Here is a 15986-nt window from a genome sequence, read left to right on the forward strand (position 1 = left end):
TTCTCAGAGGCCATGTTCAGATGGAGACACTGCACCTGCCATAGGGCTGTTGGAAGTGTTGATGGTATACACAATGCTGCACCAATGCTGGCCTGTCCAGAACCACTGCTGGAGTAACATTGTGCACGGGCAGTGAAAGTGGGCATCTCGCACTTGCAGCTTCTCACAGCTTGCACATTCTGGCACATGCTGGCATACAAGGGGCATATTATAGTAACTGTGGCAACAGATGCTATAGAGGGCGCAGCTGGTCCCCCTCTGAATCAGCCCTAAATGTATACCAAGAAATGTATACCAAGGGTGTTTTATGAATATGCTTTCCTTCCTGTAATCAGGAATAGGAGTATAGCCTTACATTACTTCATAGCTATTCTTATACACACTGACTGATTTACAATACCTAATCTCAGAAGAAGCACAATTATAATGACCTGATAACGATGTTCATTACATCATTACATCCCCTGTTTTAATTTACCTAAAACAGTCTGAGTATTTTCAGACTAATGCCCTTATTTATCAATGAGTGAAAAATTTCACTGTGAGTGATAAATTGCACCAGCTAATCAGCTCCTAACTTCCAGGTCACAGCCTGTGTTTGAAAAATTACAGTTAGGAGCTTGTTGGCTGGTGCAGTTTATCACTCACAGTGAAATTTATCACTCATTGATAAATAAGGGCAAAAGTATTAATATGCAAAGTGTATTGTATCCATCATTCTTACAAATAAATCCAATGGAAAATACTTGAAGCATATCTTCATATAACTTGTTGTATGGGTTCATGTGGTTACAGCCGAGACCCAGCAATGATCTGAAAAAGTGAAATGAAGAACTATTACTATATACTTTCAAATGATGGTACTCTAGGTCCATAATATTTAGTATTTAGTCACTGTACATTATATATTCACAAAGCAAAAAACAAACAAAAGTACAGTATCCATAGCAAGCAATCAGACAATTACTTTCATTGGCTAACTACACCAGATGAAAGATAATAGCTGATTGGTGTCTATTTTAATTTTCTAACTTCAAAACAAATTGCTGATTAGTTTTGGTGGGTTGCTACTTGCTTCTACTTGTTAGTATGCATTGCCTAAAATATTGGTTCCCCAAGTGCGTACTGTGGCACCCTGGGGTGCGTCGGGGGACTTGCAGGGGTGCCATTGGTTGATGGTCCAGGACCAATTAAAATGATTTCTGGTCAATGTAATAGGCAATACCAGTACTTTTGGCTTACTGTCATAAAGTATATGGACAAACAGAAGCAAAACCTGTCCCTTACCATATAACTGAACCGAAGGATGACAATGTATAATCACAATTTACTTAAATTAAGATTTTTTTTCTGAATTTCTCTTAAGAAACTTTTGACTTAGGTGTGCTATGAAAAAATTCTGATACTCAGACCCATGCTCTAGGGTGACGTGACTCAAAAAAGTTTGGGAACCACTAACCTAGAGAATTATTTTGTGGACAATTGTGACCTTTTTGTGCCCATCTTCCACGAGAAGCGGTGTAGCTCTTGGCTTATAATATAACAATAATTTATAAGATGTGACATACGTTTTAACAAATAATATTCACATTATTGTTATATGATCATCCCAGGTACTACATGTAATGAACAGTTTTCCATTGTGCTATATAAAACAATCCTTTTGACAATCAGAATATTTATTGATTTCATTATATTCCTAAATTCTCTTTTCTTAAACCATTTTCTAAACCACTCATAGTAAAAATATATAAATTCTGTAGGAATGTACTTAGATGAATGTCCTGTTACAGTGACAGCTTCACAGTGTTATTAATCATATTGCCTCTGGAACCAGGCTATAACTAACAGCATCTGGTTCCAGTGCTGTGACTAGGTGCTGTTAGAGTAATATAAGCCCTGTGTTCCTCATGCAGAAACGCTGCCTGCATGTTAGTGATACAATAATATCTCCAGGATATTGTACAACACCACTGGCTATAATAGGGTGGAAACAGAACCGGATTAAGGACACATGGGCCCGGGGCTAAATCTGTTCAAAGGCCTATATTGAGAAGGGGAGGAGCTGTGACCAGCACTGTGTGGGTGTGGCCAGAGCCATGTGAGCATGTACAACATCTATACTATCAGCCCTACTGTCTTCCAAAATATATAAAAATCTAAAAATTATAGAATTTTGCATACACAAAAAAAAGGAACTACAATTTTAATACCTATGATTTATAGTCGACTGTGTGACCAGCCATGTGGATAGTTATCATCATTGTTCCATGTTGATGGGCCTATTTGTATGTAGAGGCCTGAAGCTGTAACTCCATTCACCTCATTATTAATCTGTCCCTGGACAGAAAGATACGATTCACGTCACTCCTTCCACTCAAAAGTAATTGACTACAATTCAGCGGTGGCCAACCTGTGGCTCTTGAGCCGTATGTGGCTCTTTCTTTATTCAAATGTGGCTCCCAACACTCTAAATCATGTGACCACAACAGATACAGAAACCACTGCATTCCAGCCAGACACGCAGCAGCACTAAAGGGACTGAAAACTGAAGGAGCCAGATACTAGAGGTGAGACACCCACAAGCAAATAGAGGACACATTAGGGACTGCTGCAATGGCATGAGTTGATGGAGGTGGGGTGGGGGTGGAGTGATGCATGAGGGTGGGCTAGAGTGACACATGGCAGAGCTGGCTGGAGAGAAACAGGATGGTGCTGGAAGTAGTGACACATGGGAGAGCTGGCTGGAATGACATAGGAGGGTGGTAGCAGGAGTGGCACATGGGAGAGCTGGCTGGAGTGACAGGAGGGTGTTGGCAGGAGTGACACATGGGAGAGCTGGCTGGAGTGACACAGCAGGGTCTTGGCAGTAGTGACACATGGGAGAGCTGGCTGGAGTGACATAGGAGGGTGCTAGCAGGAGTGACACATGGAAGAGCTGGCTGGAGTGACAGGAGGGTGTTGGCAGGAGTGACACATGGGAGAGCTGGCTGGAGTGACACAGCAGGGTCTTGGCAGTAGTGACAAATGGGAGAGCTGGCTGGAGTGACATGGGGGAGATGGCTGGAGTGTAATAGGAGGGTGCTAGCAGGAGTGACACATGGAAGAGCTGGCTGGAGTGACAGGAGGGTGTTGGCTGGAGTGACACATGGGGGAGCTGGCTGGAGTGACACGGGGGAGCTGGCTGGAGTGACAGGAGGGTGTTGGCTGGAGTGACACATGGGGGAGCTGGCTGGAGTGACATAGGAGGGTGCTAGCAGGAGTGACACATGGAAGAGCTGGCTGGAGTGACACATGGGGGAGCTGGCTGGAGTGACACAGCAGGGTCTTGGCTGGAGTGACACATGGGAGACCTGGCTGGAGTGACATAGAAGGGTGCTAGCAGGAGTGACACATGGGGGAGCTGAAGTTTATTATGTGAAAGTGGCTTTTTCAATGGATTTGGCTTTAAAAAATTTATTTTATGTCGTTCTGGCTTTTTCAATGTATTTTATACCAGGGGTGTGGTCTAGCAGGCACAAGGCCACATTCCATTTTTGCATGCGCGCCATTGGCTCGATGTCGGCTCTTTGACGTACCTAACAAGGTTTTTTGGCTCTTTTGTCACTGACTGGTTGGCCTCCCTTGGACTACATAGACGAAATAGACGGGTTGGGTTCAAAATGCCAGTGGTCGGGATCCTGGTAGTCAGAATACCGTCCACGGCATCCCAACGGTGAGAATCCCAACAGGGGCAAGGTAAGTATACTTACCTTCCACCAATGGCCCCCTAACCATAACCCTCTGTTCCCACAGCGTAAACCTAACCCTCATCCCCCCCGTAGCCTAACCCTCCCCCGGTGGTGCTTAACCCTCCCCCTAACCCACCTTCCCCCCCCCCCCCCCCCGGCAGCCTAAACCTAACCCTCCCTGGGGGTGCCTAAAACTAACCCCACCTCCCCACAGTCTAAACCTAAACGCCCCCACCCCGCGGCTTACCTCTCCAGCTGCCCAGCTGTCAATCATTTGGGACCCTGGCTGCCAGGATGCCAGCACACGGTTTGTGATCCCAGTCGTCAAGATGCCAGCGCCAGCAATCCAAGCAGTGTCGAGATTGCAGCATCAGTATTTCGACTGCTGGGATCCCAACCGTCAGGATCCTATCTGGATCCCAAATAGACTATTATCAGTACTGTAATGGGAGCTGGCATTGTATAGGACAGCAGATGCTCAGATAAAGGCAGAGAGAATGTGCATCACCTCTGTATGTCTCTGGGCAGCTCTTATGTGGCAATGAGAAACAAAGGGGATCATTTCACATAGCAAGTCCTCATGATGGGTTTTCAGGTGTCAATAAACTAGACAGGCTGTTATCACTGCTCTTTTCTAATGTCGGAAGCTAGTTTCCCTCTAATCGGATACTAGGTGAAGCACATAGAAGACATAAATTATCCATGAAGGTGGGCTACCTGCTCCCTAATGACAGCCGTGTATATTCTGGGATAGGATGCAGGTAGTCAGGCACATGCAACGCACACTGCGGACACTTAGGTATGTTATAGCTTTTTATTTTAATGTAACAAATTGACCATATATGGAATAACTGGCATTGATGCATAAGTGTGTAATTGTTCTAACTAAAGAATACATTATTAAAGAGAAAACTTTAAAACTCACATATGTGTTGCCCTGGGATTTCCCATTTGGATTTATATTTTCATCAAACTTTGTCTCTTTCAGTTCCTCCTAATAAAAATAAAAATAAGCGACATTGCACATACTGCAGCATTCCAATGAGCAAGAGAGATCATTCACATGTGGCATCTCCAAAGTAGAAATGTATGCAAACTTAAACAGAGTAAGAGAAAACTGCAATCCCACTGCAGTATTGCCTGAACACTGATGATCCTTGGATGGTCTGCAGTAACTGTGGGGCAGATTTATTAAGCTCGGTGAAGTGATAAAGTGGAAGGTGATAAAGCACCAGCCAGTCAGCTCCTAATTGTCATTTTTCAAACCCAGCCTGTAACATGGAAGTTAGGAGCTGATTGGCTGGTGTTTTATCTCCATCCACTTTATCACTTCACCACGCTTAGTAAATCTGCCCCTGTGAATCATCTTTCTTTGGTTTCCTTACTGATAACACTAATACTCCTTGCTTTCTAACATGGATGGCTGATTTTAATCTCCCACGGGAATTACACCAGCACTTACACAGGCGGCCATTTTATTGACCTCTTAACTAGCTCTTACTACTCTCTTACCACCCCCTGTGTAATACCGCTGATATTAAATGAATTGTAAGGTTGTCAGGTCTGTTACTAGGAACTACACGCAATCAACTTTCACTTTTTAGGTTACCATTGCTATAAAGGGATTGAGATTGATACATTTGGAATATATGCCTAGTGTGGTGGGAATCAAGGCCTTTGTAGTTCAGTACCCCCACAATTTCTTGTCTTCTATTGAAAACCAATACAATCCTCTCCCCCTGCTGGTGGCTGCCAGTGAACTTCACCACCCATCCCTTGACTCCATCCATTTTCCTTCTCACTTACCCAAGCCTTTATCTTCTCACATGGGTGGTCATTCCGAGTTGTCCGCTCGCAAGCTGCTTTTAGCAGCATTGCACACGCTAAGCCGCCGCCTACTGGGAGTGATTTTTAGCTTATCAAATTTGCGAACGAAAGAATCGCAATATTGCGAAAAGACTTCTCTGTGCAGTTTCTGAGTAGCTCGAGACTTACTCTTCCAGTGCGATCAGTTCAGTGCTTGTCGTTCCTGGTTTGACGTCACAAACACACCCAGCGTTCGCCCAGACTCTCCTCCGTTTCTCCAGCCACTCCCGCGTTTATCCCAGAAATGGTAGCGTTTTTTCAAACACTCCCATAAAACGGCCAGTTTCCGCCCAGGAACACCCACTTCCTGTCAATCACACTCCGATCTCCAGAACGAAGAAAAAACCTCGTAATGCCGTGAGTAAAATACCAATCTCCATAGCAAATTTACTTGGCGCAGTTGCAGTGCGAACATTGCGCATGCGCAATTAGCAGAAAATCGCTGCGATGCGAAGAAAATTACCGAGCAAACAACTCGGAATGAGGGCCATGATCCATTTACTTACACACATTTTCTGTTTTCTGGAATTGTTCCCTATAATTTAAAGCATCCTCCTAGTTCACCTTCTGCCTGGAATCTAATCCGCCATTAACCATTCAACTTGCTGAAGGCCTAACATATTTAGATTGTATCTGGAGATTGCAGCTTTAGTTTTACACCTATGCACTTAGTCTGCCTTGCACATTAAGGTGTATGCTTACTCGGAGCTCTCAGGAAACAATATTCACATTATTGTTATATGATCATCCCAGGTACTACATGTAATGAACAATAAGTCTTCCATTGTGCTATCTAAAACAATCCTTTTGACAATCAGAATACTTATTGATTTAATTATATTCCTAAATTCTCTTTTCTTAAACCATTTTCTAAACCACTCAGAGGCGGAACTACCATTGGTGCAGCAGGTGCATTGCACTGGGGCCCCTGAGGATTAAGGGTCCTACTGCTCCCCAGACCAGCAATTATTAACCCCTGGCTTCCCCCCCGCAGACCATTTTGAGCAACGTCAGATGACTGGCCCAGTACAGAGAGCAGTGTGGGCCCCACTGCCTCTCCCTGTCACCCTCTACCTGTCACCTACAGCCTCTCTCTGTCACCCTCTGCCTCACCTTGCCTTCTGCTGTCACACTTTGCCTCTCTGTGTTAACCTCGGCCTCCCTCACCCTGTCATCCATTGCCATGTGGCATATTGTGAACTTGTGTTGGGGTAGAGGAGGGGGCCCAAATTATATTTTTGCACCTGGGCCCACCACTGACATGTTCCACCACTGAAACCGCTCATAGTTAAAATATATCAATTCTGTACTTAGATGAATGTCTTGTTACAGTGACAGCTTCACAGTGTTATTAATCATATTGCCTCTGGAACCAGGCTATAACTAACAGCATCTGGTTCCAGTGCTGTGACTAGGAGCTGTTAGAGTAATAAAAGCCCTGTGTTCCTCGTGCAGAAATGCTGCTTGCATGTTAGTGATACAATAATATCTCCAGGATATTGTACAACACCACTGGCTATAATAGGGTGGAAACAGAACCGGATTAAGGACACATGGGCCCGGGGCTAAATATGTTCAAGGGTCTATACTGAGAAAAGGAATAGCTATGACGAGCACTGTGTGGGTGTGGCCAGAGGGGAAGTGTACAACGCCTACACTATCAGTCCCACTGTCTCCCTAAATACATAAAAATAGAAAAATTGCAGAATTTTGGAAAAAATAATAGAAGTACAATTTTAATTCTTAAGATTTATGGTTGACTGTGTGACCAGCTATGTGGATAGTTATCATCATTGTTCCATGTTGATGGGCCTATTTGTATGTGGAGGCCTGAAGCTGTAGCTCCATTCACCTCATTATTAATCTGGCCCTGGACAGAAAGATATGATTCACGTCACTCCTTCCACTCAAAAGTAATGACTAGACTACACAGACTAAATAGACTATTATCAGTACTGTAATGGGAGCTGGCATTGTATAGGACAGCAGATGCTCAGATAAAGGCAGAGAGAATGTGCATCACCTCTGTATGTCTCTGGGCAGCTCTTATGTGGCAGTGAGAAACAAAGGGGCTAATTTCACATAGCAAGGCCTCATGATGGGTTTTCAGGTGTCAATAAACTAGATAGGCTGTTATCACTGCTCTTTTCTAATGTCGGAAGCTAGTTTCCCTCTAATTGGTTACTAGGTGAGGCACATAAAAGACATAAATTATCCATGAAGATGGGCTACCTGCTCCCTAATGACAGCCGTGTATCTTCTGGGATAGGATGCAGGTAGTCAGGCACATGCAACGCACACTGTGGACACTTAGGTATGTCATAGCTTTGTATTTAAATGTAACAAATTGACCATATATGGAATATCTGGCATTGATGCATAAGTGTGTAATTGTTCTAACTAAAGAATACATTATTACAGAAAAAACTTTAAAACTCACATATGTGTTGTCCTGGGTGCTCCAATCTGTATTTATATTTCGATCAAACCTTGTCTCTTTCACTTCCTCCTAATACAAATGAGTGACATTAATATTGCACACACTGCAGCATTCTAATGAGCAAGAGAGATCATTCACATGTGGCATCTCCAAAGTAGAACTTTATGTATACTTATGTAAACAGAGTAGGAGAGAACTGAAATCCCACTGCTGTATTGCCTGAACACTGATGAACTTTGGATGGTCTGCAGTTAATGTGAATCATGTTTCTTTGGTTTCCTTACTGCTAACACTAATAGTCCTTCTTAGTGATTTCAATTGTCTTGCTGATGACTCCAGCACTCACACAGAAGGACATTTTATTGACCTTCTCTTCATTAGCTCTTACCACCCCCTTTGTAATACTGCTGATATTAAATATATTGTAAACTTGTCAGGTCTGTTATTAGGAACTACAAGCAATCAACTTTCACTTTTTAGGTTACCATTGCTATAAAGGGATTGGGATTGATATATTTGGATGCCTAGTGTAGTGGGAATCAAGGCCTTTGTATTTCAGTACCCCCACAATTTCTTGACTTCTATTGAAATGCAAGCTGATAACCAATACAATCCTCTCCCCCTGCTAGTGGCTGCCAGTGAACTTCACCACCCATCCTTTGATTTTATCCATTTTTCTTCTCACTTACCCAAGCCTTTATCTTCTCACATGATCCATTTGCTTACCCACATTTTCAATTTTCTGTTTTCTTGAATTGTTCCCTATAATTTAAAGGATCTTCCTAGTTCACCTTCTGCTTGGTATCTAATCTGCCATTAACCATTAAACTTGTTGAAGGCCTTACATATTTAGATTTTATCTGGAGATTGCAGCTTTAGGTTTACACCCATGCACCTAGTCTAGCTTGCACATCAAGCTGTATGCTTACTCAGTGTCCCAGGAGATACCTTTGTAAACTATAATGACGCAGCACAATTGTGCAAAAGTGTAATCATAACAGCAAATGTCCAACCCCCTCCATGACACAGCAGCCCTTTTCCTATATATTCCATGTATATCTCATAGAATTCTTCTTAATTTAGCCTTACTTATGGATTTATTTATGATAGAAAGTGGACACCGGAACTGTCTTTACTTCTTGTGTCACTTTGTGTTACAACTGAAGGATCTTCTTTCCAAAGAAGCTGTGGTTTCCAGAGATCTTCTGGGCAGTGACCCTTGTACACCTCGTGTTAAGACTAACAGCTGCTTTTTTCATAAGGTGTGATATGCCTACCGGTACTAGGATGCCACCAGGGCTTACGCCACTGGTGGTAGTATGGGCTTAACCCTGAGTGACCCATGTCAATGCCGATAGAACGAAAGACCCAAAGAAGAGAGGAGTAGCACAAAGATAAAAGATAAGAGAAAGAGAATGGCACTACAGTGTCTGAGAAAAAGCGATAGATATAAAGACATGAGATATAAACCAAAGATATAAAGACATGAGAGCAAAAGACAAGGACAAGACAGGAGTAATATGGACTAGCATGCAATGAGGGAATGAGAGCACACGACAGGGATAGCTCTGAACCAGCAGGTGGAATTATTGGAAGTGGGAATACAGGTGAAAGAGAACACAGGAAAAGCTCGGGACACTATAACAAATTGGCAAGAGGTAGTAATAGCAGAGATTACAAATAATCAGTGTGACAGATTATGCTAATGGCACAGGGCTGGACACAGGAATCTGCAGAGGACGATCGCAAGGTAACCAGGCAGAGTAATCCACAGACAGGTACTAGAACCAACAGACAAGGGCTCCCGCTGCAGGAAGGACCTATGACCAGCAAAGAGTGAGAGGCAGACCAGGAAGAGAAAGGAGCATGAGCCAATCGGCAATTCAGTGAAGACAAGCTTCCCCTTGATTATAATTCCCTGCAGCTGCCCCACTATATGTCCTGCTGTCCTGTGAGTGCTTGACGTCAGCGTCTCCAGTCAACTCACTGAAGCCACTGGGCAGAAGCTCCCAACGTCTGTCACATCTGCTCAGTGTTAGGGTTGCTATAGAGTCGGTGGCTGTGGGCGGAAGGACGCAAATGTCCCAGTCGCTTGGTAATGAACGGACGCTGCCGGAGACACGAGCTGGGGCCGTGACACTTGTCTGTTGGAAACTTTTATTGACATTGGGCCAAGTGCATCTAGAAATGCTCTTTACCCCAATGCAAAATGAAGGAGCAAATTTTGTGTGTATAGAGCGAGAGTGACCCAATATACCCAACTCAGATCTGGTGGAAAAAGAACAGAACTGACATTGTGCCCTTCAGTATTCCAAGAAACACCACTAAAATACTCCCTCTCTGACACATTATTTAATGAAATAGTTTATCAAAGCCAGGCACACTGGTGGCACCTACTCTATGCTGCCATATTGTTCCATAAACGAAAAAGCGCTGGCACAAATGTTGGTACATGTTGGTGCATGTCTCCTCCAAAATAAACTTTTTAGAGAGATGTATCAAGCATCTAAAGTGGAGTGGAGAGTTAGACAAGTGAAGAAGTTGTCTATAACAACCAATAAGGTAATTCTGCTTATCATTTTATAGAATGTACTTGGTAATGCTAGCTAGAAGCTGATTAGTTGCCACTTCTCCACAGAATGTACTTGATAATGCTAGCTAGAAGCTGATTGGTTGCCACTTCTCTACTCTTTAGAAACTATGATAGGTCTCTCTTTTGGCTGGTTTGTGTTTCACAAATGAGGACGGCTGAAGGTATGGTGCTGAATTTCTTGGAGTGTAACTTTCCACAGATAAAGAAGGGAAATCTATTGAGATGTTTTCTGGTTTTACAAAGTGGACAGGAAACCTTTCTGAGGGTAAAGATGGCCAGTAGACCTATAGTACAAGCTGAATAAATAGGCATATTGTATTTTTAGATCTAAATAGAACATTTTCCTGGTCATGACAGCAGCTGAGATTTGTACAGATATATCTAGAATATGCTATATAGCTATAGCTGGGTGCAAGCTATTTTCCTCTTCTCATCAACAATACTAACTTCTGTAATGCTCCATACAGCGATAGGTTACTTGTAGAATGTCTGGTCAGGTAGAAACTTTATCTAAGTTATCATGTGTCTTCATAAGTTTATCTGACTTTTATGTAGTATTTGTCTTGTATAGCCAGTGCAACACCCAATGTCACACCTCTGTAGGCTAGGAATCACCATTCTTACCTCATTCTGTAAGAATAGATTTCATGTTTGAAATCCTTGTCCTTAATTTAGGAGTATACTCTAGCTCACACAGCAGAATTAGATGGACTGTTACTGCTCCACACGCTTTGTCTACAGAGCCACACACACACACACATTACGTGGGATCACATTAAATGAAAGTGCAACGCATGGATTGCAGAAGATTACCTTTGCTTCTTTTAATTTAGCTAGACTATCCATATTCTTCTTTACCAGTATATGTAACACAGCATCATGGATGGTCAGGAAAATCATTGAGGTTGTAACATCATCATCAAAGAATCCACATCTTTCAAGTTTATCCAAAACATTATCTGAAAACAGAAAACAGAAACATTGTATTAAAATGTATATCAATAAGTGTCTAGGGGAAATGCAATTGTATTTACTTCATTCATCTACATCTGGATTCTTCTAGTTTTGAATATGAATTCAGTAGACTAACGTGAGCTGATGTTCATTGTTCCTTCCTAATGATTCATGAATGTGAAGCGTAGAGCTGTGTGCTCTGTGTTGTTATTAATCTTCTGGCTTGCACTGAGCAGTACAGATGTGCCCTCATACACTGTTGCTCAAGTCGCAGCAAATATCCTTTCTAGTCTGCTCCAGAAGCCCTAAGAAGAGCTATTTTAAAGAAGATAGAAGAGCTTCAAGGGCTGCAGCAGAGACACTCTAGTGCTAGATATCATTCTGATATCTCCTGCTGCAGCTCCATCACCTCCCCCAGCGGCGCTATATACTCCTGCGTTGCCGGGTACTTACAGTGGAGGCTCCGCTTCTTCACCCAGGGCACACACATTAACTGAAGTTCTCCGGGATCGCGTGTCCACACTCAGGGAGGAGGTAAGAGGGTCCCCCAGGCGGGATCCGCTGGAAATCACGATCCGCCGCGGCCATTAGGAGGTGGGCCGCGCACGCTGGCGTGGACACTGTGGCAGTACAGGGACCCCACTAGACCACCAGGGCAAGGGCACAGGTCGGATTAGGCTATAATCCATTTTATTAAGGCCAGCATGTCCCGGTGGTGAAGTCCAGCAAGGGGATAAGGCTCTGGCCTGTAGCCCCTCCCCCAGCCCCTGGGCGCTATTTAGAGTAAATGTTCCCACCCTGGAGCTGCATCTCTCTGTCTCCCTCACTCCCTGTCAGCATTTGGGCGCCATTACACACAGCTGCGCTGATTCTGGGACTGCTGGGTGATGCCTCCTCTGTAAAGCCGCCTGCATAATCAGTGCTGTGCATTTACAGGACACTTAAGTATTCTACATGACGTCTAGACAGTGTTAGTTAAGAACAAGTGCATTACTACAGTGATATTTAGTACAAGTACCATGTGATATTCATCCAGTTTTTACTGTGCATTGATATATCTGTTTATATACATAGCTTTACTCAGTAATAGTATTGCTAGTCCAGTACAGTTTTATTGTTTGTCATAATTCCTGCATTGTACATGTGACTGTGTGTGTGTGTGTGTGTGTGTGTATAGCTGCTGGGTCATCTCTACTCCGTATATCTCCTACTGCTGTCCCTATATTCTGTAACCTGAGGGGGCTCCGTGCGTCAGGGTTATTAGATAATATAGGTATTTCACAGGATATACGTATTTTTCTCTGTGTTTTTCAGTCACATTTTACCTCAGAAATCCTCTGTTCGTGCTGTCACACTGCACGGGCGGTTTGTGTTAGGTATTATATCTGCTGATATTGTACTGTGTCTTCCGTGGTTTATGCTTTCATATCATGTCAGCTACAGGGGGCGATAGGTCTGGGGCTGATTCCGCCGTGCGCGGTTATGATGTCCTAGATGCATTTGAGGATACCATGGCTGCGGAGGGTTCAGGTTTTGTGGGTTCTGTACCCCTCAGTCAGTTTGTAACAACGGGGGCACATCTGGGCCCGCCTTGGGCTGCCTTTTCTAATTTACTGACTATGCTGGTAACTAGACTTGCGCCCCCTATGGGACCTACTGTGCCTTATCAGCCTTATATGGTCCCTGTGGTTAATCCGCCATGGACAGATGCTCTGTCCACTCAGTTATAGCAATTGAATAACTCTTTGGATAAACATATTCCTGACCCTCGCCCGCCTAAGACTAAACCTAAGAAGTTCTCTAAGCGGGCTGTTACTTCCTCTCAATTACGCATGTTCCGGATCCCTCTTCCGATGAAGATGGTGTGTATATTAACCTCACAAACTCTGATCATGACGTTTCTGATGGGGATCGGTTTCACAGCTGGCAGTTCCTGATCTGTTAGAGACTATCAGGCTCATTCTTCAGATTGATGATGATCCTGAGCCTGCTACTACATCCAAGAAACTGGACAGGTTTAAACGTTGTTTGATTTTACCTCATTCTGACCATTTGGTTGACATACGTCAGGAATCCTGGGAGAACCCTGGAAAGAAATTCACCTCACACAAGAAGATGCTAGCCCACTATCCCCTTGCAGCAGAATTGAGCACAAATTGGGAAACGCCACCGCCGGTGGATTCGCAAATCGCTCGGCTGGTGGTGTCATCTGCTCTGCCTGTCACTACCATCACTTCTGTCAAGGAGCCGATAGATAAGCGTGTGGAGGGCTGCTTAAAAGCTCTCTATACCCTTGCAGGGTCTGCGCATAGGCCCACCATTGCGGCTACTTGGGCCGCAGAAGCTATTGAGGCATGGGCTCAGGAAATAGAGGCGGAGTTTCCGTCCAATTTTTCTGAACATGCCAGACAATGTCTCTCTTATATTGTCCACTAAAAAAGGAAAGGCGCCTGTGATAGAACCTGTGTTGAGATGCTATTTGCTGCTCTCAGAATAGGGTATTAGCGTCCCTATATAGAGTAAACAAGCAAAAAAGGAAAGAGAGCGCAAATAGACTTGAATTATTCCATATTTATTATATCTAAAATTGCACATGCACCAAAATTAGTTTAAACTATACCAATTGGCAACTGGATTTAAAACAACTTAGTACTTTAAAAATATATTTCATAGCACAGGATCCCTAACACTCGAATATCCTTATGGTTCCACTCAAGTAATACCCTACTGATTACCAGATAATTTTCACAGGTGTCCTTTAGTGAAATCAATGTAGAAAGAGTCCAAGAATGGTGAAAGACCCTTATTTATATCCACCAGTCACGTCCTGTGTGATAATACATGTATTTATACCGTAATCATGGTTATTGTTTCTTTTAAGAAAGAATTGAAACAGTTAATGTAGCAAATATACTGATGCTTCAGGTAGCTAAAAGTCAATTTGTAAAGCAGGCTTTATCTCATATTGCAGCCTCTCTAGAGCGTCTCCGTCTGCCGCTCTCTACCTTAATCACTTATTGTGTTCAGAGCGGTTAGGCTTACTGCTTCCCGAGAGTTTTGGTCCACGGCGCCGGGATTGCGCGCACCGCCTGGCGTGTCCAAGGTGATTGTAGCTGCGGCGCCTGTGTTTACCTCTCAGTGCCCGACTGGACCGCTGGCTCCAGGCACGTGATCGGCAGCCACGGTCCCTGCTTTGCAAAGGGACCAATGCAGGTGGCTCCAGACCCAGGACCGGACTGTCCAATAAAGTGATTGATGCTGAAATCGGTGGCAACCAAATCCGTGAAGAGTGTTTGGATCCTAAAACACCCTGACGCGTTTCTCGACCGTTATAAGCTGGTCGTTTCTTTGTCATGGCATCTCATTACATTAAAGAAGCAGCTTTCAGATGCAGGTGTTCTAGCGGCCAAGGCTGCTACGACATCCATTTTGGCTCGGGTAAAGCAAAGGGTCAGGCGTACCCGAAACAGTCTCGCACTTCTAAAACCACCAAGCCCAAGCCTAAACGTGCCTGGGCTGCCCGTCAGCTGGCTTCCAAATCTGACAAGCCTGCAGCATGACGGGGTGGGCCTCCCCCTGGGGGATCCCAGGGTGGGAGGCCGACTTCTACAGTTCACCCAGGTATGGTTGAAGACCACTTCAGATGCTTGGGTACGGGAAGTCATCACTCACGGATACGCTATATCCTTCAAGACACGTCCCCCTCCTCGCTGTTGCCTGACGGACATCCCTTCAGATCAGGTGAAGGCAACAACTCTCCATTTAGTGGTACAATCCCTCCTGGACACCGGAGTGGTAGTGCCGGTGCCTCTGGCTCAGAGGGGCAGGGGGTACTATTCAACGCTGTTCCTAGTCCCCAAACCGAATGGTTCCTCCCGGCCCATTCTCAACCTCAAATCTTTGAACAAGTTTGTGAGGGTCTCCAAGTTTCGTATGGAGACCCTTCGCTCTATTGTCCTGGCTTTGGAACCAGGGGACAATATGGTATCCCTCGATATACAGGATGCTTACATGCATATCCCTATTGCCATGTCACATCAGCAATACCTGCGGTTTGCTATTGGCAATCTCCATTACCAATTCCAGGCCTTACCATTTGGTCTGACCACGTCTCCACAAATTTTCACCAAGGTCATGGCAGTTATGATGGCTTCACTCCGCTGTCGGGGCATCCGGATCCTGCCGTATCTGGACGACCTGCTGATCCTGGCCAATTGCCCAGAAGTTCTCCACTGTCATTTGGATCTGACGGTCCAGTTTCTCTAAACCCACGGGTGGGGTCATCAACTGGAAGAAATCATCCCCGGTCCCTGCCAAGAGCATTGTGCAACTGGGAGCGTTGTTGGACACACACAACCAGAGGTTGATTTTGTCACAGGAGAAAGTCCTGAAGCTTTAGGAC

The 15986-nt window shown here is 44.3% G+C and overlaps 1 protein-coding gene across 1 annotated transcript in view; it reads right to left on the reverse strand.

Annotated features, from left to right (window-relative positions):
* Positions 1-684: 684 nt before the first annotated feature.
* The window catches only part of LOC134932546 (chloride anion exchanger-like), a 130974-nt gene continuing 115672 nt past the window's right edge, over positions 685-15986 (reverse strand). The window contains exons 18-21 of the mRNA XM_063927076.1: positions 11444-11589; positions 8038-8106; positions 4657-4725; positions 685-813 (exon numbers count right to left, since the gene is read on the reverse strand). Of these exons, the coding sequence (XP_063783146.1) occupies positions 790-813; positions 4657-4725; positions 8038-8106; positions 11444-11589 (308 nt within the window). The 3' untranslated portion in view covers positions 685-789. The remainder of the gene's footprint in view (positions 814-4656; positions 4726-8037; positions 8107-11443; positions 11590-15986) is intronic.

Source organism: Pseudophryne corroboree, chromosome 6, assembly GCF_028390025.1.
Source record: "Pseudophryne corroboree isolate aPseCor3 chromosome 6, aPseCor3.hap2, whole genome shotgun sequence".
NCBI lineage: Eukaryota > Metazoa > Chordata > Amphibia > Anura > Myobatrachidae > Pseudophryne > Pseudophryne corroboree.